This window comes from Schistocerca serialis, chromosome 3 (assembly GCF_023864345.2).
Source record: "Schistocerca serialis cubense isolate TAMUIC-IGC-003099 chromosome 3, iqSchSeri2.2, whole genome shotgun sequence".
NCBI lineage: Eukaryota > Metazoa > Arthropoda > Insecta > Orthoptera > Acrididae > Schistocerca > Schistocerca serialis.
In genome coordinates, this window is record NC_064640.1 from 40,753,314 (window position 1) to 40,778,244 (window position 24,931).

Genomic DNA, 24,931 nt, shown 5'->3' on the forward strand with positions numbered 1-24,931 from the left:
CAGAACAGAGTAAATGAAGCTTTTGTTCTGCTGTGTCATTCGAGTGCTGACTCGCTTGAAAAAGTAAATATGTTTTACAGTTCAAAGAAATTAGATGCGTTACTTCTTTATGGAGAACAGAGATGGACTGCGAAGAGAGCGCTTCATATGTACGCACAAAGGTATCCCGACACACGGTGTGGACAAAGTGACAATTCAGCGAAAGTGTAAAAACCTGTTACTGGAAGAGCACTGGAATACTACTCAGAGAGCAAGGAGCAAGCCTGAACCGAGCAGAACCATCGAAATAAATGTACCGGCAGCTGTTCCTCATTATCCACATGTTGACCCCGGAGAGTATTAAGACTGCCTCTGGAAAACGTCAGCCCATCGTTGTTGCCATTTTGCGCGAAAGCAGTTTCCTTGCATATCACGTAACACTTCAGCAGGAGATAGAAAATAGCAGTAGCAGCAGCTGTATGAAACTCTATTGCTCCGTTTTAATGCATCATGAGGACAATAAGTTCTTTCTTCAAAGAACCCCCTTTATCTTTAAGTTACCTTTACAAGCCATGGAAAGCTTACTGTAAGACATACGCATTGCTGGATAACTGAGAATGGGCACAGTCTGAGGCTGGTTAAGCATCAGAAGCACTGAAAAATGGTTCAAATGGCTCTGAGCACTATGGGACTTAACATCTATGGTCATCAGTCCCCTAGAACTTAGAACTACTTAAAACTAACTAACATCACACAACACCCAGTCATCACGAGGCAGAGAAAATCCCTCACCCCGCCGGAAATCGAACCCGGGAGCCCGGGCGTGAGAAGCGAGAACGCAACCGCACGACCACAAGCTGCTGACAGAAGCACTGAAGTGTGATCGACTGGTGTTGTGTTAGTGGTGGCTAGGTGATTAGTCTTTACTGCATGAAGAAATCTTAACGGGTAAAATATACACACAATTTCTTACCAAAGTGCTACCGGTTCTCCTAAAGGAAGAACCACATGAAATAAGTAGACGCACGTGGTATCAGCACGATGGGCTCCGGCTCACGGCTCATACCGGATGGTAATAATCAAAGTGCGGCTACTCTCGGAGTTTCAGTGTGGGCTATAATTATCATATGGCAATGAAACTTGGTAGACATGCTAATGCGTTAACGCGGAACCACTTTACGCTGAAAAAAGTAGGCCCCATTTTGGGCAACAGATGCGAATCTGACGCTGTACAGCAACTCGACGACGTCTCCTGTTCTCATACTGAACAAATTATGTAAGCGGCGGTTAGAAATAAAATCGACATTAGACTTTTCTCACTTGTTTGATCTTTTCTGCCGACGTCCCATTCCTAATCTATAACATTATAAAATATTTCTGTGTGTCCTCCTTCTACTCACAGCGCCAGATTTGCATCTGGTGGCCAAATTTGGAACTAATTTTTGCAGCATAAATATAGCTCCGCGTTATTGCTGTAGCATAAGTATACATCGTAAATTTCGCTGCCATACGTTGATTATAATCTACACTGAACCTTTGTGAGTAGCTGCACTGTAATTCTAACTACCCAGTAGTTAGGGATGGTCTCACGCATGTCTTCCTGGTCGCTAAATAAGATATTAGGGCGCTATCAGATAGTCTGCAAGTTTGGTTGATTTGACGCCAGTGGATGTTTTTATCTGGGATAAACTCAAAGATGAAGTCCATCCACAAATTCCGACAACCCAAGAGCATTTAAAACACTGTACTGTTGTACAATGACATTAAATGAATCTTTTCATTCTATTCTGAAGTCCTTGCATCAAATACAGAAAATTCGTCACACTCTGCAAGCCTACCTCATAGCGTGTGGGGAAGGGTACTTTTAGTACCACTAGCTGATCCATTCTACCCCAAAGTCGAGACTGGCGTGTGGGAAGAATGACTGTTGGTTCTAATGCCTCGAATTTTCTCGTCATGATCATTATGCGAGATGTATGTTGGAGGAAGTAATACAATGTGCTGCTCTTCCCGAGGAATGCTCTCTCAAGTTTTCAGTAGCAAACCTGTTCTTGATGTGCAACGTCTCTCTCTTAACGTCTGCCAAAGGAGTTTGTTGAGCATATCGGTGACGCTCTCATGCCGATTGAACGATCCTGTGATCTTCTCTCTCTCTTCTATCAGTGCAACCCATTAAGGATCCCATACTAATGCTTGATACTCAAGAATCTGTCGGACAAGGGCCGTATAAGCCACTTCCTTCGTGGATGTGTTACACGCTCCTAAGATTCTTCCTACTAATCTCAGTCTAGCATCTGCTTTCTGTACTGTTTGTTTTATGTGGTCATTACACTTAAGGTCCCTCCGGATAGTTACTCATAGATATTTACGGTAGATACTGTTTCCCGCAGTTTTTCATCAGAAGTGTTGTTGTACAGTAGTGACTTTCTTTTACTATGTATGCGCAATACGTGACATTTATTTGCGTTCAGGGTGAGCAGCTAGAGCTTGCACCGTTCATCACTCATCTGAGATCTTTCTGCAAATTGACACTGTTTTCTCGAGTTTGTACTTTGTTGCAGACAACCACATCACCCGCGAACAGTCTTAAAGAGAATCCTACGCGTTCCATTGGATAATTTATATACTTGGTGAACAGTAATAGTCTTTGCATACTTCCTTGGGGTACACCGGAAATTACCTTTACATCCGTCGACTTTTTTCCGTTAAGAGCGAAGTGCTGAATTCTATTTCAAGGATGTCTGGAATCCAGTCGTAAATATAATATTTTTTTCCCAGTAAAATACTGTGCGGTTCAGTGTCAAATGTCTTCCTGAAGTCGGAAGATAGCAAACGTCTAGTGCACTAGGCTGCAGGGATTCTGAACACTCGATGATACAAACAGCAGTCTTTATGATCATATTATTTTGCAGTTTCCTTTGTTGCTGTGGCTGACATAATTTCACATTGTACATGTGTCTCTTGGCATTGAGTGCATGACGGGAAATGATTGTTTAACAGTCCTCATACCTCAACACTCTGTTTTACAAATCTATTCAGTTTTTGGAATACGGCTTTCTTTCAAGGCTCTGGTCGGAAAGAGAGCGGAAATGTTACCGTAGTTAACTGGTTATAATCTTTAAATGCCACGTCCTATGCCTTCCAATTGATGTGTCGGTCCTACCATTAGGAAAGAAGTAAGATTAGTATCAGTTTCCTAGGACCCAAGTATCATTAGTATTAATTTGAAATTAAACTCTTTTCCACTATTCCCATCTTGTAGGTGAAATCTCTTAGTTGCGTCAAGTTGGAGCGCTCCAGAAGCCTCCAGCGACAGTTCTGCGTAACAACAGTTTCATTTTAAAGAGTGATGTAGACACGGATATCTCTGTAATTAATACAGCTACGATAAGAGAATGTACTTAATTTAGAGAGGTCTTTATAACAATTTATTTTGGTGAAACATAATTACGATATCTTAGATTAAGGAAATATCTGAGCTGAACACGTTAGCTGACAAAATTATGCTTCTGCACTACTAAATAAATAATTAATGTTCTTGTTACTATTAACTGCGAGTTTGCTCCAGGTGTTCAAGCAGTTTAGTCTGTTCCACGCTGATAACGAATTTTTTTTTTTTTCAGATGGATGCTTGCAACGACACTACAGTGACGCTGACGAACCTCACGTTCAACACGACCGGCTCATACAAGTGCGAGGTGTCCAAGGAGGGGCCTAGCTTTGACACTGTGTACGCCACTAGCAATATGACCGTCACAGGTAAGTCGCCTTCATTTAAAGCTATGGCCGACACTTAACGTTTCACTTTTTATTTAGATTCACACGCATGGCTTTGTCTTACCGTATAATGAAGATGTGTGAGAAAATAATTAAATGCAGTGTGATTGTATGTTGTGCATTGATAACAGTTCAGCTGATCATGCACGATCAAAGACATCAATCGGTTAGCCGGATGCGAGATTATGACCCCTTTATTGGATTACCCATTCAATTTCTGCAACTCCATTGTTCTTTGTGACACAGAAAGGTTTTTTAAAAGCTTCTAGATTGACATACGGAAGTTGAAGAAGGACATTTCCTGCCAGGAATACCGAAGTAAAATAATCCGTCAAAGACAAGGTCATTAAAAAATCAACAGAAAAGGTGGCAACACAACTCCTACGAACCATGCCTCTATAGACACCTAGTGGACAGTATCTAGCGCGTTCTAGGCCATCTTCCGAACTTCAGTAAGATTATACTTCTTATATCTTGTTACAATTATGTATTAATACTTTCTGTATTACAACTGATATTTATCTCAGAATCAGTTTTATAACTGCCAGTTATGATCAGTTAAGTAGTATCTGCAATTTTGTATGTTTGTTTTGACCACCGGCGGTGTGTAGTAAATAAAATGTCCAAACACCTATGTGTAGGTGTGATGTTCTGATACTTGGGGCGTTGATCTAGCTATAGAGTTGAGTTTCTTTCTGACCCATTACGAGACATTGTACTGCTGGGTGTAGATGAAACGGTAGGTTACGTTATGTCTCGCAATATGAGAATGTCTGTAAATGAAGTCCTTACTTCTCGCAAGTGGGAACCGTGTATATGGGCACGTCATACGACACGAGCGGACTGCTGTGACAAGGATATTCGCTCAGTTACAGGGTCAATGCACTGTGAGCTGTCTGCTCACTACTGGCTCTGTTGGGGCTTGCTAAATTATCTTTTCGTACATGCAAGAGGTTGACAGATAAAGTGCTTATTCTCCTATGCAGTTCACATCTACATTCCAGTAATAAACTGGTAAAAAATTTAGAAATTCAGGTCGGTAGAAGGAGGTTACGTTTAGTGGCTGGAGCCATGTGTATAGTTTCTTAGTTATCCAGTCCTCTGTGCTTCCGAATATCTTGTGGGCTCTGGTCTAATGGACCGCCTTGAAATGTACGCACGGCGTGTGTAGTCCCAGTCTACCTCTGCTCAGAGCTGTAGCGATTGGCACAAATCACTGAAATATGCACATGGCCAATATGTAAAGTCCAGTCATGGAAAAATGAAACAAAAACTGGCAAGTGTTTCGGTTAATGGGACGACCGTGGCAGTGTGCTAGAATCTAGTTAATACGAAGTTGGCAAAGATTGCATTTTGCAGTCTAAAGAGGGATATCATGTTTTACGTGCTTAAGGTGCAGCATTTTTCTTTCTAGTTGATGAATGTCAAATCTTGTTAATTTTCAGGGATTCATCACCTAAACTACTTCCGTACCTCCACCTTTTTCAATCAAGGCTCGTATTGACTTAAGGTTTTTTACTGATTGCTGATATATCCAAGCTGAGCATCGATCCATTGTGTAGCATATACACCTGAATTACCAGACTCTCAACTTCATTACCACCATGATCAGATAAAATCATTTTAATACCGCATGCGTAGTTGTTACCAACTTCAATTCCTTGTGGCAGTAACTCGTTTAGCCCAATAGTTTCCCCCAAGAATGGTTCTATGTCGATACCATACAACGTTACCGGCAGGCGGAATTCCTGATGCAAAATTCTCCCGATCGATACACATTTAGTCGAGATTTGGTTAACCTTGACGCAGGTATGTGTGCCCATAACGTGCTTCCGCTCTCCCCAGGGTTAATAAAGCAGCGCTCTCGAAGACTCTCTTACCTAAAAATTCTCAAATCTATCTCGTGTGTGATTAAACGCAAGAATTGTCTATTATTTAAGCAAGTCTTATTGACCCATAGCACATCTAACATTGATCTAGTGGGACCTGCGATGGTTTGATAGGCACCCAGGTTCTTCTGAGAGATGACTGTGATTCAACTATTGTCTCCCACATAAGAAGCTTCAATTCACCATTCAATTTAGATATGCGTCATTCAGTTTTTAGTATACATAGATATTTGGGTCTTAGGGAAAAAATTAAGAATCATGAAAGGTTTTGTGTACGCGTGGAAGAGACTTCGAAGCACTGGTAGTTTTTATTTATGTTACGTACTCGTAAGAAATAGATTTCAAAACCAGATTTTAATCTTGAAAACCTTTTCAAAGGCAGATGTGGACCATCCTTCTAAATGCAATTTGTGGCGTGAGTGCTATATTTTATGTGACGTAAGACTTGGTCCGGAAAAAGGGTTCAGAACTCTAATTGCCTGACGATGGGTAACTCGGTCGGCGTGCACCAGATATCTGTCCAACCTGCTAGCCACCTGCGTATTAGCGTGACAGTTTGTGTGGCTTCTATTCCAAGTGGCATAACAATATCATTGTGTATTAAAACATTTAGCCCGTAATAAAGTCTGAAATGGAGTCTCTAATCATCTATTTCGAAGACGCAAATATATAAAAGCATTGCCATCGAACACCGCTAAACAGTACCGAGACTTAACTGTGGTAGAAATCCCACCGGATACGTTAATTATTGCATCGTGATAATTTATATACATTGATGAGCAAACTCATTATGACCACCTGCTCAATAGCTTGTTTGTCAGTGTTTGGAAAGAAATACATTACCGGCCCTGCATATCACGGATCAAACAGTTAGGGGGTAGGTTTGTGGAGAGATATTGCATTAGATGTTTACGCACAGATCGTGTAACTCGAGTAAATAACTGGCCGCTGATTTCCGTGCGCAGTGATGGCGCCCTATAGCGACCAAGTTGGGTTCCATAGGATTTATATTATGCGAATTTGGTGGCCGAGACATCAACGTCAGTTCGCTATAATGCTCCTCAAGCCACTGTGGTACGATTCTGACTCCGAGACATGGACAATTACACTGCCGAAATATGACATCGCCGTCAGTGAAGACGTCAAGCAGGAGGTGATGCAGGTGGTTCGCAGCTGTCGCCGTGTTTTCGATTACTACCACAGGTCCCATGCAAGGGCAGAGGAATGTCTCCCATAGCATAATACTGCTCCCACGAGCCTCTGTCGACAGCGCTGCACTTTTCTAGCCACCCTTCACCTCGATGACGGCGTTTGTGGAGACGACCATCAACCTAGTTTACCAAAATTGTGACTCAGACAGAGGGCCGACACGTTTCCATTCATCGATAGTCGAATCCTGAGGGTCCCGTGCCCACTGTAGTCGTAACTGACGATGTCGCTGGGTCAACATGTGAACACGAAGAGGTGATCTGCTGTGGAACTCCGTGCTCAACAATGTACGACCAACGGTGAGCTCTGAAACACTTGTGTGTGCAACAGTATTTTGCTCTTTCGGCAGAGATGTCACAGATCACCATCTGTCCAACTTTACAGAGCAGACAAGCCGCCAGATCCCACGGTCTGTGAAAAGTCGTGCACGTCCAATCATTTATCGCCTAGTGGTAGTTTCACTATCCCCCTACTTCTTTCTTTAGATGCTCATGACAGAAGCACGTGAACATACGAACAGATTCGCCTTTTTCGAGATACTCGTCCACGAGCTCTGCGTAATAATAACCTGCCCTTTGTCGAAGTCGATTGTCTCAATGAATTTCCTCATTTGCACCCCAATTCTTCACTATGGTGATACCCCGTCCATGTTTGCTCAGCTTCCATACTTTGGCTACCGCGTCACGTACACGCAATGCCACCACGCGGCATCCAGCGTCGCAGTGGGCAGTGGTCACAATGTTTTGGCTGATGAATGCTGTTTTGTAACTGATGTCTTGAGCAGTTGGTCTGTTATGCTTCTTCCATTTTGTCACTAACACTTGGGAACACAGAAAATGACTTTTTGGTGTCTTTCAGTTTTAAGAAAAGCCCCATGTCCTGGTAAGTATGCTCATTGTGGTGTTACAACATCTTCGTATCACCCACACGTAATTTTTTTACTTTATTATTTTAATTGCAGACATGATATTTTTGGTAATAATTGTGGCTAATGCATACTTATGTATGTTTTTAATATGTGATTGAGTCGTATGACTCAGAATGTGATGCTCGATCGGCTGATTCGTCAAGCCTAGGCAAGGGGACTCTCCGAATATTCGGACTACCTTTTGAAACATCCGCCGATTCCGCTACCTCCGCTCTTAAATCCTAAGAGACTGTCATTAGCCGTGGGGCTGAGAAGTGGCAGACTCTTACAACGTATCCCGTACCCAGTCGAGAAAGACTAGTAAACTCCAACTCACTGAGCATATTCCTTCCCACTTAGCCGGCCGGAGTGGCCGAGCGGTTCTAGGCGCTTCAGTCTGGAACCGCGCGACCACTACGGTCGCAGGTAGGAATCCTGCCTCGGGCATGGATGTGTGTGATGTCGTTAGGACAGTTAGGTTTAAGCAGTTCTAAGTTCTAGTGGACTGATGACCTCAGAAGTTAAGTCCCATAGAGCTCTGAGCATTTGAACCATTTGAAGCTTCCCACTTAAACATCGCCGGTAGTCGAGCAGTTATCATTTATGACGGACAACGAGGCACATTATAAGGATGTGGAAACGAAGGTCATGTTCGCTCGAATTGTTTGCAGCAGCGGATAATCGAGGTTCCTTCGAGCGAAACGGTACATATTCCTCCCTCGATTCTACCAATTACTTATGCTCAAGTGATGACGCCTACGACATCTGGCGGTGCGGATCAAGACAGGTTACCACTGAAGACAGTCAGACTAGGTATTGACGAGGCACATACCTCCCTCTCGCTAGTGAGGAAGTCGCTAGATAGCCCCGAAGAGCAACTGCCTCTGCAAAGTGATGGCTCATAAAACAACTAGATGATGGACGTTGGTTCACGAGTCGTGCAAGTCCAAGCTTTCCTCCGGGAGGCATAGAGAAGTCGAATGTACACACACATATTCTGACACAGAGACGCACGTACTAAGCAGCGTTCTTCCCGCAAACTAGAAACGCCGACTGACACCGTCTGATGACTGTCTCTTGCGGATACACACGATCGTACCGATCTCGGTCGTGTCGTGGTGACACTTGCTAATAAGGTGTTGATCGACCTTGCTGTCCCTTTCGGAACTGAGATGAATGGATTCAGCTTCACCTGGAAATCCGTGCAGAGATAGCGAGGGCGTTGGAACATCGTCGCAGCCACAAGGAAACACAAAAAGGGCCTCCTTGGTAGCGGTTGTAATACACCGGCAGCCTCTTCAGTGACTCGTGGGCGGACGACAGGCAGAGCACGTGTAGCAGAGAGCGAGCTACGCCCTCCCCCCCCCCTCACCAACAGATCCCACGGACTGCATGATAATAGAGACCATAGAGACGATAGGGTACCGTTGGGGTGACATAACTCGTCGCCACAGCTCATACTGACGACAGCCACTGCCTTACAGCGCGATCGGCAGTCATATTGATTCGCGACTGTGAACATCAACACCATCCGTTGTCGCGAGAATCTGTCATTGATACACGACGCATTTTATATGGTAGACACGGGTAGGGGTATATTGCAAGAGGTATACGTTCTTGGCTTCCTGGACACCTCTGGATACACGCCATACGTACCTCAATCGTTGTAGATGGGCAGTGGCATTGCAGATCTTCTCATAGAACGTTTAGTAGCTACCGATGTACGTTACATACCGAATGCCAGTGGCATGGTTCTAACGGACCCAAGGATACACTTCGTCAATGTTCACGCACCTTCGGGTATCATGACAGGCGTGAATGTTCGTCTTTTTTTCTGACGACTTAACGCAATTATGCCAAAGCAGGATAGATGAAATGGTGATCGGGGACGATTTTAATTGTACACATTCTCCCAAAGATCAAATTCCTCACAACTCACCATGCCCAGTACTCAGCGCTGTCATTCACGAGCGCGATTTGGGATACCATCTAAGCTGAGTGACCGGGCTTCACGCACTTCACGGAACCTTCCTCTCGCAGAACTGACAGGATACATACTTCCAGTTCTCTCAGGGATGCTGTTACGGCATCTGAGTTATGACCCGCAGTATTTACTGACCACACTGCATACATTCGTGCCATCTCGTTAGAACGTCTACGCATATGGCGCAGCCGCAGCTCGTGGAAATATAACACCACTCATCTGGCCCCACCGGAATGTCAGGCGGCGGTGAGAGACACGAGAAGACTGAGGACTGTGCCTGCAATGAAGAGGGGCGTACACGTCATCTTTACATTGGTGGCCTGGTGGGTGAACTATACCAAGCTGAGTCTTCGGTGCAACTTGATAACGTTTAGTAGCCAGATGATTGGCAAGAGCGCGAGCGAAGACTGTGACATTGTCGCGTCAACACTTAGAAGTGACGACCATTCGTACGTGTCAAATTGTCGGAACCGCCAACGAACGACCCACAGTCTCCCATGTATCGATGGAACGAAAGCTCGAGTACAGGACTTTGATCCATGAGGTGACGACAGAAGATGGCTTACGCCACGTCACGCAAAGAGACATAAGCAGTGCATACTTTGCCCACTATTCTCACCTGTACGCAGAGAAGAGATCCGACCTGGAGATCATTGCTTCTGTCGCTGGTTTGACAAACACAGTGGTCACTTTGCAACTCCAACGGGAACTGGTAGAATCGGTGACTGAAGAAGAAATATTGTATGCCATAGGAAAGGGGCAGCCAGCAAGACACCAGGGCGGGATAGGTTCCCCTGGAATTGAAAAGTACGTTTCAGAGGCTATTCGACGGCTATATTTCGAGAGCTTATGAAGCCAGAGATGCAACTTCTGGCTACCTTTGTGGAAGGTGCCTTCATTCCGATCCATAAGTCTCGAGGAGGACAACGTATTATAGACTACCGACCACTAACGTGTTGAACTGTGATATGAAAACTCTGGCGGCTCATATTCGGCGCACTTGATCTGGCATCGTCGGACGCAAAATATCCCCACCGCGCTGCGTCGCTACAGAGACCAGTTTGCTCTCGCCAAGGTGTGTCGCGACCCGGAAGCGCTGGCGGCATTTTATGGCGTCAGTCATATTCACTTAACTGCAGTCCTTCACGAAGTGCACCACCCAGGCCCTCTCGCCGAAGTGGTGCTCCGTCTCCTACGCAACACTGAAAGTGCTTGTCAACGGGAGGTTGTCCATCCCCTGGCAGATTCGCCGGTCTGTCAGACAAGCATGCCTTTATCGACGATACTGTATGTCTTACGATTAGAACCGTTGCTGTGCGGTCTGCGACACCACCTCACGGGAATGTCTATATGTTGTACCGTTTGCAGGGGCACCGGGTACGCGGATGACCAGATGTTAACATTTCGTGACGGACATAATGTCCACGGAGCCAAGAATTTGTTAGCCATTTATGGTGAAGATTCGGGGAGCCGTGTTGATGTACATATATCCGTGGCGTTGAAAATGGCGTTCGGATGACACCTGCAAGAGTCGTCCCACTCACATGTGCGATGCAATCCTCTGTCTTCGTATTGACTTCACGGACTACATCTCACACACGACAGCCCTTAATTATTGCAGCCACTAGCAGCATATCGGTGCTGGACTTGTGGATTATCGTCTCCAGGCTTTGGACCTCCATCAACTGACCGAATTTATTAATGTCTGTCAGGAATCACGGATTCCGCAGACGCTACCAATCGAGCAGTGTCTCTTTACATTGGTGTTCATCTCAAGCCTGACCTGTCTCATGGGCTTACTGATGGGGGTTGTGACACCGTCTTTCCTGTACTCTTCTTTAGCAAGATACCTGTGATATTACCCTATGTTCCTATTTTAAGACGTTTTATCTGGAGTATATCTATCTACGGGCCATTCTCCCTTATTCTCGTTTACCGACTGCCAGTGACGCAAACCGCGCCCTGTTTCGCCGCCCGTCCCCAAATGTCATCGAATTGACATATCTTAACGTGCATTGGAGGGTAGTGTGGAGCACTATAAACAAGTTAACGGTAGATTCAGTCGATCGTTCGATCTGGTACGTCACGGGGAACAAAAAGCAGAATATTCGAGAGGAGCTCCGTTGGATCCATCTTACCGATTCGACTTTATGCGTGAACCGCAACGTTTAGGATACAGAAGAACATCGGCTACATTGAGGGCCGGCGAAGGACATCTGTATTTCGTGCGTCAAATTTTGGGTCTCTTTGTACGAGTGTGCCAGCTTCTGGCGATTCATTCACTCTCTTCTACCCGAACGATATTTATTACATGAGGACGAAACACGACGCCGTCATGTGGATCAGAGACCACGCGATTCATTATTTGTTTGGATGTGGTGTCACAGCTCTCATGAATTTTTGATCTATTTAGACGATCGTGATTGAGGTACTGTGAAGAATCCTAAGTACAGCCATTTCTAACGATATCTACACGACATTACGAGAAGACTTGCCATGGAGATGGGGCCGCGGTTTCCGTGGAGTACTAACACCGCACTTGCGGGTTCCAGAAGTGTTTCCAGAAGTGTTTGTTTCTTTTTTTCCCACGCATTTAATAAGTATCCCTTCTTCCCTTAAATTCTTGACGGCAGAGACACGTAATGGAAAAGGTGAAAGTATCTTTTGTTAGTAAATAAATGAATATTCTCCTGTGTCCATTTAACCCTTCCATTTCTTTCTGTTGGGCAACCGAGTTAATTTGGCCGAGCCTCGCCCATTTTTCCTCTTACCCATATTGCCCCTGGGATCATTCCAGCACTTGGATGGGTGACAGTCCCTTTAACCAGCGTACTGTTGACAATCTTCCCTTGGCCTTCATGGTAGAGGTGACAGAAGGGATACTGGCGTACTGTCCCAGATCGCCAGTCTTTCCGCTAATATCTTGGATTAAATTCCTAAACTCTCGGTAATATCACATGAAGAGATAACATGTGGCACTGCTGATTGCCATCAGTTCGTCGGACGGGGTCGTTGGACTCGAATGATAGGAAAAACCTTCCCAATTTGGTGGCTACACCTGCCCTTCGGAGCCTCTCAGCAATTCATGCCATATGGCTTTACTTTAACAATTTAATTCAAGTAATATTTTTTGGTTCAAACGGTTCAAATGGCTCTAAGCACTATGGGACTTAACATCTGAGGTCATCAGTCCCCTAGAACTTAGAACTACTTAAATCTACCTAACCTAAGGACATCACAAACATCCATGCCCGAGGCAGGATTCGAACCTGCGACCGTAGCAGTCGCACGGTTCCGGACAGAAGCACCTAGAACTGCTCGGCCACCGCGGCCGGCAATATTTTCTGCACGGGGAACAATTCCTTTATTCTCTTGTGTTCCCTATTTAGCCAGTATAATTCATCTGCATCTACGTAAGTTCTCTTTAAGTCACCGTTAAGAGCGGGGCAGAAGACAGTCCTTATTTTACTCATATGAAGGATCTGTTCAATCCATTCACTGCCTCTTAGCGAACTGCCATTAGTCTGATTTTATGCTCACAGTTCCTACAGGAGCAGTATGTTTCGATCTCAAGAATATTCATTGTTCTCTTCATACCGAATCATTAAATTATGTATGCTGATTTCCCCAGTGTGTACGCACTCTTCTGTTATATTTATGAAGAGGCAAATGCTCCTTTAACACACCATGAATACTGGGTCACGAAGGTGTTCTTCGTAAAATATTTTAATTCTCGAATAGAGATTGATTGCAAATTATTTTTAACAATACAATAATTTAACAACTAGATGAATGTATTGATTGGAAATTAAGTTATAGGGACTTTCATCGAAGTATACGAAGAGCAGTAGAATCTCAGCTGACGTACCAGGAGATGGAGCACTTATCCCAGGTTCTTTAATAATTTAAACAGAAAGCCTGTCGAATCAAATAAATGTTTGCATACTCCTCATAGACATACTCGTAAATATTACTCATGCGGTACCTCATGTGGAACGAGCTACTAAGTAGCGGCTTCTCAAATACATTGGGATGAATATTAGCATTTAAAGCCAAGTAAACGAAGTAGTAAATACAGATCGATCAGCCAGCCGTTGTGGCCTAGCGGTTCTAGGTGCTAAAGTCTGGAGCCGTGCGACATCTACGGGCGCAGGTTCGAATCCTGCCTCGGGCATGGATGTGTGTGATGTCCTTAGGTTAGTTGGGTTTAAGTAGTTCTACGTTCTAGGGGACGGTCTGATGACCTCAGAAGTTAAGTCCCATAGTGCTCAGAGCCAGCTACAGATCGATCACAAACTCGAAATTTTTTTCTTCTCAAAGGAACTATCCGACATTAGCCATAATCAATCTGGAGAAACCACGCCATCGCCTGAAGCGCTAGCAACGAGTGCTCGAGGGAGGCTGTTGCTTGTCGCTATAAATTAGTGCCAGAGTACATCACGACGAAAATTGGAATCGTGCTATTGTTTCCTGACCTATACATACTGGTAATGGAAAAGTAAAAGCACTTACAGAAAGCTGAAAGTCCTTATGCACACACGACAGCCTTCAAACTCCCAGTATTCATTTCGTTTTGGTATGAAAAACATGAACATCAACATAATCCAATGGAAAGAGAAATTTAAAATTTTTAATCACTCGAAAACTATGATCTATGTTGCCTTTAAATGGTGAACCGCATTTCCTCTATGCCTAACTACGACTCGGAAACTGGGTCTTTTCATAGAATAATACCCAAATTTAAACAATTATCGTCTCAGTTAGTTTTATTTTCTTCACCACTGATCCACCTGACGATGAGGGTGCGAACTCACGAAACGCGGCATGTAAGAAATTTGAAGTGACTGACACACTTGTCTTTTATATCGGCATGCTTACTTATGCCGACAAATAATACATTTAAGTATATTTTACTGGTCAACATGCACGAACTAATAAGGGAAGTCTTCGATTCATTATCGAGTTTTTCTTTTACCTTTTATCTTCAGATATTTTGTAACTACAATAAGTCTAGACAGTGTCCAATTATTTATTTTATGCTCTTGGTTTACAGGATTTTTGTCTATGCTTCCAGATAGATGCCCCGTATGCACTTGTTGCAATTCCAATTCTCGTGTACGTGTGAATAAAGTTATAGGTAATTCCACCCTCTTCATATTAGTAGGACACGAAAATATGTGGCATTTTACGTACAGACTTCAAGATCTGAAAATAAGTCATGATTACAAGTTACACTGTGTAGTAATTTCCACTGCAAATTTTTAAGTAAAGAGAATAATGTTTTCATCTTACGTGCCTGAAGAGCTTTTCAGTCTTTTGTTATATTCTGTCTACATACGACTTACAAAACCTAAGCTTTAATGTTCCATCAAGGTCAAAACTAGTACAACAGAAAATTCTCATCTGTTATTTTGTTATCTTGTAATATCTATAAATTGATATAGCGCTGAGTTTTTTCATAAAACGAACTGCCATTATGGAGCCATAACACACAACAGCAGCCTTTAAAATAACGTAGTTTATTGTAGAATTCCCTCCGTCAATTCTCCGATGCATATACCATTTCAAATTCAGCACCTTACCCATTATACACTGTTGTGTATACAGTGTTCTGTTCACACTGATTGCGTATGGAATTCGAGACGTCATTTCAACACATCGTTCGGTATAGAAAATTAGTACTTCTATTTCTAAGGAAATACGCAAATTTGATTTTTCTAAGAGAGAAAATCCGTGGTATTTAATTTATAAAGTCACAACGAATGTGGGTAGATCATCTCTTTAGTAAAGATGACATAACAAAGGTCACATCCAGTGCTATGACTTTGAACTGTGCGTAATATGTATTTAGAGACATATAACGTTTCAAGACACTGCTTTAATTTTGTAAAATGACCATTGAATATACAGGAAATATTGCGGATATGGCTCATAAATATGCATTCAGCTATGTGGATTTTTTGTTACCATCAGTTAATTTATGTCACAGAGTCTAAGTTTATGGCGAAACTACAATAAAGATAAACTGCCAGATAAATATTTTGCATATTTTTTATATTTCATGACGAATTATCGTTACAGGTATTGAAATTTATTCCTGAAACTCAATGGAACTGTAGGTATTAATGTACCATGTAGAGCGACATATGAAAATTTGTCCAAAATCAGGACTCGAACCCGAATTTCATTCTTATCGCGAACGGTCGCCTCATTACGTATGCTGTCCGAACATGCTCCCCGGACAGACCCAAACTGCCATATGTCACACGCCTATCCATTTTTTCTCATAGATTATTAACTCATTTACCCGCACACGCACACTCGCTCTTCTGTGAGAAGAAATAGATGGCTGTGTGACATATAGATGCTTGGGTCAGTCTGAGAAGCGTGCTAGGATTTCCTAAGTGGTAAGGCGACCGCTCGAAACAAGCGGGAAACCCTGGTTCGAGTCCCAGCTGACACAAATTTTCATATGTCATTTTATGTAGGACAAAAAAATGGTTCAAATGGCTCTGAGCACTATGCGACTTAACTTCTGAGGTCATCAGTCGCCTAGAACTTGCAACTAATTAAACCTAACTAACCTAAGGACAACACAGACATCCATGCCCGAGGCAGGATTCGAACCTGATACCGTAGCGGTCGTTCGGTTCCAGACTGGAGCGCCTAGAGCCGCACGGCCACTCCGGCCGGCTATGTAGGACATCTATACCTATTACAGTTAAGTTGAATCGCAGAAATAAATTTCAGTATTTTAAATTTTAATACCTCATCAGATATAAAAAATATATATAAAGCGAAGACGGGCACGTAAGGAGAAACGAGAACCACTGTCTATGTCTTCTCAACGCCTTGATTTTAAAACCTGCACGGAAATCACGAGATGTGCGAATGTGGGTAAATGAAATAGTAGTATATGAGAAGAAATAGCTAGGCGTTTCACATTTGGGAGTTTGGGTTGCTCCGGCAAGTGTGCTCGTAAAACCCTAAGTGAACAGTCGGCTTTCGGCCGTGGTCGCGTGCGGACCGGCTCCCCGCGCCCGACAGCGCACCGCTGTTGTTTATTTCCCCGTCGCGGTACTTCGTGTTGTGTAGCGTCCATTATTACTACGCCTCATGGCGCAATGTTTCTGCCGAGCGACACTTAGAGTAACATTCCAAGCCGAACATGCACAACCACGTGCTTATGAAATTGAAGAGTTCATTCGCGAAGAGCTATGTGTGGACCCTCAGGAAGTGATAGGTATTCACTTCTCTATCACTAGCAGTATCGTCTATATTAAGATGACGACGGAGAATGCATGTGCTGAGGTAGTTCGACAACACGCACACGGACTAAAGTTGAAGCATTCTGACGGGAATATTGAAGATCACGCTGGTTTCGGTCTTCGAAAAATTCGGGTCTTTGAGCTTCATTTCGCATTGCCACAAGACGTGGTCGTCGAAGCCTTCCGCCCCCACGGCAATGTTGTGAGGTACATCGAGGAAAAATGGCAGACGTTCACGACATACCACGAGCTGAATGGTGTCCGCCATATCAAACTCCAGCTCTCCAAACACGTACCACCGGATCTGCTGATAGGTGGCATGTGAGCCATCGTTGTATGAGATGGCCAGCCGCGGACGTGTGCCGGTTGCGGATATGAGGGCCATGTTCTATCAGAATGTCTCCATCGACGCTTGCTCCAGGTCCCGACCAGTGACACAGCTCCCAAAGCGACCGTCACTTCTTTACCAGAGAGCTACGCCACAGCCGTACGCAGCCCCGATGTGTCACTTCAGGAAACGCCTGTTCTCTCCCTGGCACTCGCCACTGGAAATGACGGTGCTGCCACGGCCTCACCGGCACCATCTCCTACAATGGCTACGATACCACCAACTCTCAAGAGCTCGACGACCAGCCCACCCACTGTGATGGACACCGATGCGAGTGCTGTGCCTGCCTCTGCTTTTCTCCAGACAGACGCGACCTCGGACACTGAACTTCCACATTCTGATACAGAGCAGCACCTCCGAAAGCAGCGGCAGCCCCGAAAACGGAAGAGGAAAAGTAAAACGCCATCCGACGACACATTTCTTCATGAGACATCACAGGCAGTGGAGCGGATTCAAGACAGTGATCTCCTTTCGAGCACCTTGACGGCAGGAGTGGCCCCTCCTGATGTCCCATCTGAGGAATGATCCCGCCCTACCATGATGGATTCCATGGAGGGAGAGTCCCTGGATCCCGCTACAGCAGCGTCACCACAACTCGCCATCGATGAGTGCGACAGTTGCTTGCCATCTGTACCAGTCTCCTGGGCTGATGATGTCGACGATGGAGCCGATTGAGATGGTGGCCCTCCCAACATGCAGTGCTCCTAGGAGGTGCCTGACTCACATTCCACCCAGTGGATGCCGCTACAGTGACTGCGTCGGATGTTAGACGCCAGCCAGACATCTCTGCCAGAACATCTGTGCCAACGGTGGGAGCACACCCACAACACTACCGCACCGCGACGATGAATCTGGCCGCCATTCTGGCTTCCCACAAACTGGCAATGTTCCGAGAGACCATTTATGCTACTGATGTCGACATTTCCCTCCTCCAAGAAGTCATCGTCGCTGATTTCTATGGCCCCACTATCTATACTGCATACATCTTCCATGTTTATGACAATTGTAGTGGTGTCACCATCTACCTACGTTCTGGACTCCCTGATGAAGATGTATTGTACCTTCCTAATGCTAGAGGTATGGCTCTCACGCTGTTCGACGTCCGCGTCTTCACTGTATATGTGCCGTACGGCTCCATTCGATGTCGTGATCGAACACCTTCTTTGCTGATGAGGTAACGCCGCTTTTTGAAGGTCCGTGGGTGAAATGGTCCTCAGTGGCGATTTCAAATCCACACAAGAGCCTGATGACCAACTTCCATGTCATTCCGCGTATGCGGCCCTCTCCGTCATCATCGACAGGCCTCAGCTTGTTGACACATGGACAAAGGTTCAAGGCACTCGCGCATTCATCCAGTCGCCCTCACCGTATATACCTCACACATTCCCTTGTTGCAGACACTCGACCTGCCGAAGTATAGCCTCTTGCTTTCTCTGACGACGACGCCTACATCAGCGATGTCATTCTCGCCCAACAACAGGTGTGGCACAGCCGCGGCCTGTGGAAATCAAACGTTTCCCACCTGACTGTCCCTGACTGCCAACGGATCGGTGAGGATGCGTGGGCCTCCTGTCGCCGCCGTCGCCCCGCATACACATCCACCTTATCCTGGTGGCTATCCTGCGCGAAACCAGCTCTACGCAGGGCACTGATGGGATATGGCAAAGATTTCAAAGCTTGGTAGGCGAGCACCATGGACTTTTATTATGTAGTGCTTCGTGACTGCAGTTCGATGGCATTCTCTCCTGTCTCTCAGACGATAGTGCATCGTGATAAAGCGCAGATCACGTCACTCATGCGACGACGCTTGGAAGGGACCCTCATCAGATCCTGCACCAGTGACAATATGCCTCACGAAACGCCATCGATGTACCACCTCCTCACTGAACTCCGATGTCGTTCAAATGGTTCAAATGGCTCTGAGGACTATGGGACTTAACATCTGTGGTCATCAGTCCCCTAGAACTCAGAACTACTTAAACCTAACTAACCTAAGGACATCACACAACACCCAGTCATCACGAGGCAGAGAAAATCCCTAACCCCGCCGGGAATCGAACCCGGGAACCCGGGCGCGGGAAGTGAGAACGCTACCGCACGACCACGAGCTGCGGACTGATGTCGTCGTCGTCGAGCTCTCATCCACGACCTCACCGATGCGGAAGGACAACCATACACTACGCAATGCGCCATTGTCTTCGCTTTCTATTCTCATTCCTGCCGGCTGTAGGCTGCCGTCCTACATCCCCGACCTTAATTGAGGAGGTAGCAGCTCTGCCTGTCAACTCCATACGAGACGATGTGGCTCAAGAACTTCAGGAACAAGTGACCTCCGACGATGTTCTAGATGCTATCAAAGTGGGAGCTGCCAACAACACCCCCGGACCTGACGGCCTCCCCCTCGAATTTTATAAGTGTTTTAACTATCTTTTGGTACCTACTTAGACGTCCATCTGTCGTGACCTGATGTCACCCCCATCGACAACCCCAGCCACCTTCCTCGATGGGGTCGTCATCCTGGTCCCTAAGCCACTCGAGCGATCACGGATCTTTGATTACCAGCCCATCACTGTACTAAACAGTGACATGAAAATTTTTACACATTTGTTGGCCACACGACTCAAGAAGGCAGCAAGATACGTCACTTCTCTAGATCAGACTTCGCTGGGTGGTGACAATAACATTCATACGGCTCTTTGCCGTTACAGGGACATTATCGCGCTCGCATGGTCGCAACATTTACCTGGCGCATTAGCATCGCTTGACTTCAGTCAGGCATTCGACCGTGTCGATCATACCTTTCTGAAATCGGACCTCCAACACATGGGTTTTCCGGCTCGTATAGTAACAGTGGTAATGCGGGTCTTGAGCGGCACGACTGCAAGAATGCTCTTTAATGGTCGCCTCACCGCGCTCCTAGCGATCGAGCACTCTGTCCGACAGGGTTGCCCACTTTCCACGATACTGTATGCTTTGGCATTAGAGACCCTACTCAAGGGACTTCACCAACGCCTTGGGGGCCTGACATTGCATGGGCACCGCTTCTGTTGTACAGCCTATGCTGACGATCTAGTCCTCTACCTTAGCAATGAACACGATGTTGGCGCGGCTCTAACTTAGGTCCGACGTATGGGGAGGCATGGGGCAGTTCTCTTAACATTTCCAACTGGTTCAACTGGCTGTGACCACTATAGGACTTAACATCTGAGGTCATCAGTCCATCCCCTAGAACTTAGAACTACTTAAACCTAACTAACCTAAGGACATCACACGCATCCATGCCCGAGGCAGGATTAGAACCTGCGGCCGTAGCGGTCACGCGGTTCCATACTGAGCGCCTAGAACCACTCGGCCACTACGGCCGGCTAACATTTTCAAATTTAAGGTTCTGCTCATTGGTGACGGTCTACCTGAGAGATCTGTCTCTCCTCTAAGTGTGGCCACCAACGTCCGCTGTTTGGGCATTGATTTTGTGAATGATCTCCGTCGTTCAACGCCAACCAACACTAGACGTGTCCTCCAAACGATCAGGGCTGGCCTTGTGGACCACCGGCGTAGATCCCTCGACAACGTACAACGCGCGCAATACGTGAATGTTTACCACGCCACATGCATCCCCAATGTGGCACAAGTGTTGCCGGTTCCAATTACCCTAGCACGTCGTATGTTGATGGCGATGGGATTCTTAGTCTGTACCGAGATGTTATTTAAAGTTCAATATTCTTCCCTTGCCCTCCAGGGGGAGCGTGGTGGAGTGGGATTATTCGATGCGCCAGACAGTGTTACGGTACTTTTTGTTAGCTTCCAACTCAAAGTCTTTCGACGCTGCCCGACGATCCTGAACGGATTGCTTTTGCATGAATATGCGCCGGTCTCCATGTTAGCCACAGTCATGTTATCAGACATTCCACTCCCCTCTTATCACTTTCGGAACTTCTTTCTTGAATTAAGCTACATTCAGCATTCCTTACCTCTTCCACCTATACTCCGGACAATGACTGTATATGACACATTACAAATATGTCGAACCCCCAACCTTATCGAACACAAGTTTCTCCAGATCATATGGTGTCTTGTGTGGAAAGCAGTGCATGCTAGTTTTCTCGACACTAGCGTTCAGTCCACCTCGAATATCACCGTCAGTAGCAAACAGATCAACCAGTTTCCTTTGCACCGCATACGCCTGGCAGGCACACGCCACTGTGTTGTAGAGGACACAGACGCTCATCGATTATCATGTGGTCCGTCGTCGGATGTCTCGAGGATCGCGCAGCGTATCTTAGCTTTCCTTACCCTACAGACACCTCCTCAGAACTCTTTTATGACGCTTTTACTCCCGGATGTGATACATTATCCCGCAACATAAACTAACGCTGTGAATTGGATATGCGGTCATACGGTCCGCTACCTTTTTGGTCCCGATGAGAAATCAGAACTAGGTTATTGGAAGTACCTTAACGATCTACACTGTGCACTTGTTCACAACCCCAGATACAAGCAGTTCTTTTCCAATTTTCTACGGAGCGCCTTTCATTACCCGCCTTCCAGCTGGAACGTCCAAGCCATGAGATGCTGATGCTTTTTTACCGACATAATGTTCTGAACGCACTGCGGAATCTCCATTAAAATTTAGAGAAAACGCGTTTTGATGTTCCGCCAATCGGAAGGCGCTAGCGACTCCTGGAATTCTGGTACATAGACTTATTTAATAAAAAAAAATTAAAGATCAGATAAATAAATAAATAAAAACATACACACAAAAAACGCAAAAAGCAAAAAAGAAACAAAAATCCAATAAAATAAACTAAAAAACAAAAGCTCATACATAACTACTTTCATTTTTATCGCTACTCTCTGTGTTATTCTCCCCTACTTTCTTCCTTTCCTACACCCTTGTAGTAAAAGGTTAGTTGTTTTGGGATAGGCGTAGATAGTCGCCAACGCCTGAAGAGGTGAATTTTCTTTTTCCTTGGCAAGTAAGATTTTTAGAAGTCTCGTATCCTCCTACAGATACTCAACAACGACACTTTAATATACACTACAGTGATATCAGAAAACTTTCGCAGACTGTCGCTCAATCTCTCCGACGGATCGTTTACGTACGCAGAGAAGAGCGGTTTCATCACACTTACTTGGGTAAGCCTGGCGATGTCTTTGTCTGTGATTAACGTTCGCCGTTCACACCAACTTACTGATTTCTACTGCCCAAGATATCATCGAGACACTCAAGTTCAAATGGTCCAAATGGCTCTGAGCACAATGGGACTTAACATCTATGGTCATCAGTCCCCTAGAACTTGGAACTACTTATACCTAACTAACCTAAGGATATCACACAACACCCAGTAGACACTCAAGTGTGTGAGAACCTATTCCGTACGCTATAGTCTTCGTTTACTGCCTACAGTGCGACACTGTGTGTCAAACGATTCCCGAGAATATTGGAATATGTAATCTACTTGTTGTATTCATCCATGCTTCGCTGGATATTGTGCGAGTATGGGAAAGCAAAGTTTCGAACGGTCAGTGCTTTCTAAATCCATATTGATTTGAGAACACTAACTTTTTTGTCTTAAAGTAATTTATTCCGTTGTCAAAGTCACGTATCCTCCTATAGTCACTCTACAACTTCCCGAATATTTTCAAGAAAACCCTAAGAAATTTCGGTCTTATGTCAAAGCAGTAGGTGGATCAAAACAAATTGTCCAGACACTCTGTGACCAAAATGGTACTGAAACATAGGGTGACAGACTAAAGGCCGAAATACTAAATGTCTTTTTCCAGAGCTGTTTCACAGAGGAAGACTGCACTGTAGTTCCTCCTCTAGATTGTCGCACAGATGAAAAAATGGTAGATATAGAAATGGACGACAGAGGGATAGAGAAACAATTAAAATCGCTCAAAAGAGGAAAGGCCGCTGGACCTGATGGGATACCAGTTCCATTTTACACAGAGTACGTGAAAGAACTTGCCCCCATTCTTGCAGCGGTGTACCGTAGGTCTCTAGAAGAGCGCAGCGTTCCAAAGGACTGGAAAAGGGCACAGGTCATCCCCCTTTTCAAGAAGGGACGTCAAACAGATGTGCAGAAGTATAGACCTATATCTCTAACGTCGATCAGTTGTAGAATTTTGGAATACGTATTATGTTCGAGTATAATGACTTTTCTGGAGACTAGAAATCTACTCTGTAGAAATAAGCATGGGTTTCGAAAAAAACGGTCGTGTGAAACCCAGCTCGCGCTATTCGTCCACGAGACTCAGAGGGCCATAGACACGGGTTCACAGGTAGATGCCGTGTTTCTTGACTTCCGCAAAGCGTTCGATACAGTTCCCCACAGTCGTTTAATGAACAAAGTAAGAGCATGTGGGCTATCAGACCAATTGTGTTATTGGATTGAAGAGTTCCTAAATAACAGAACGCAGCATGTCATTCTCAATGGAGAGAAGTCTTCCGAAGTAAGAGTGATTTCAGGTGTGCCGCAGGTGAGTGTCGTAGGACCGTAGCTATTTACAATATACATAAATGACCTTGTGGATGACATCGGAAGTTCACTGAGGCTTTTTGCGGATGATGCTGTGGTAAATCGATAGGTTGTAACATTGGAAAATTGTACTGAAATGCAGGAGGATCTGCAGCGAATTGACGCATGGTGCAGGGAATGGCTATTGAATCTCAATGTAGACAAGTGTAATGTGCTGCACATACATAGAAAGATAGATCCCTTATCATTTAGTTACAATATAGGTCAGCAACTGGAAGCAGTTAATTCCATAAATTATCTGGGAGTACGCATTAGGAGTGATTTAAAATGGAATGATCATATAAAGTTGATCGTTGGTAAAGCAGATGCCAGACCGAGATTCATTGGAAGAATCCTAAGGAAATGCAATCCGAAAACGAAGGGAGTAGGTTACAGTACGCTTGTTCGCCCACTGCTTGAATACTGCTCAGCACTGTGGGATCCGTGCCAGATAGGGTTGATAGAAGAGATAGAGAAGATCCAACGGAGAGCAGCGCGCTTCGTTACAGGATCATTTAGTAATCGCGAAAGCGTTACGGAGATGATAGATAAACTCCAGTGGAAGACTCTGCAGGAGAGACGCTCAGTAGCTCGGTACGGGCTTTTGTTGAAGTTTCGGGAACATACCCTCACTGAAGAGTGAAGCAGTATATTGCTCCCTCCTACGTATATCTCGCGAAGAGACCATGAGGATAAAATCAGAGACATTAGAGCCCACACAGAAGCATACCGATAATCCTTCTTTCCAGGAACAATAACAGACTGGAATAGAAGGGAGAACCGATATAAGTACTCAAGGTACCCTCCGCCACAAACCGTCAGGTGGCTTGCGGAGTATGGATGTAGATGTAGATGTAAATGAAGAATTCAGCAGAAAACTGACGTTCAAGCTATTGGCCTGTAATTCTACTATTCCGTTTCTTTAATCTTTTTATATACAGGTATCACCTGCGCTTTCTGGCAGTCGCTTGGGCCTTATCACTGGGCGAGGGATGCGCGATAAATACAA

General features: G+C 45.0%; 1 protein-coding gene across 1 annotated transcript in view; it reads left to right on the top strand.

The window, feature by feature from the left end:
* Positions 1 to 24,931, top strand: part of LOC126470671 (uncharacterized) — a 497,178-nt gene that overhangs the window by 77,033 nt on the left and 395,214 nt on the right. Inside the window, exon 3 of the mRNA XM_050098664.1 lies at positions 3,603 to 3,738. Within this exon, the coding sequence (XP_049954621.1) occupies positions 3,603 to 3,738 (136 nt within the window). The remainder of the gene's footprint in view (positions 1 to 3,602; positions 3,739 to 24,931) is intronic.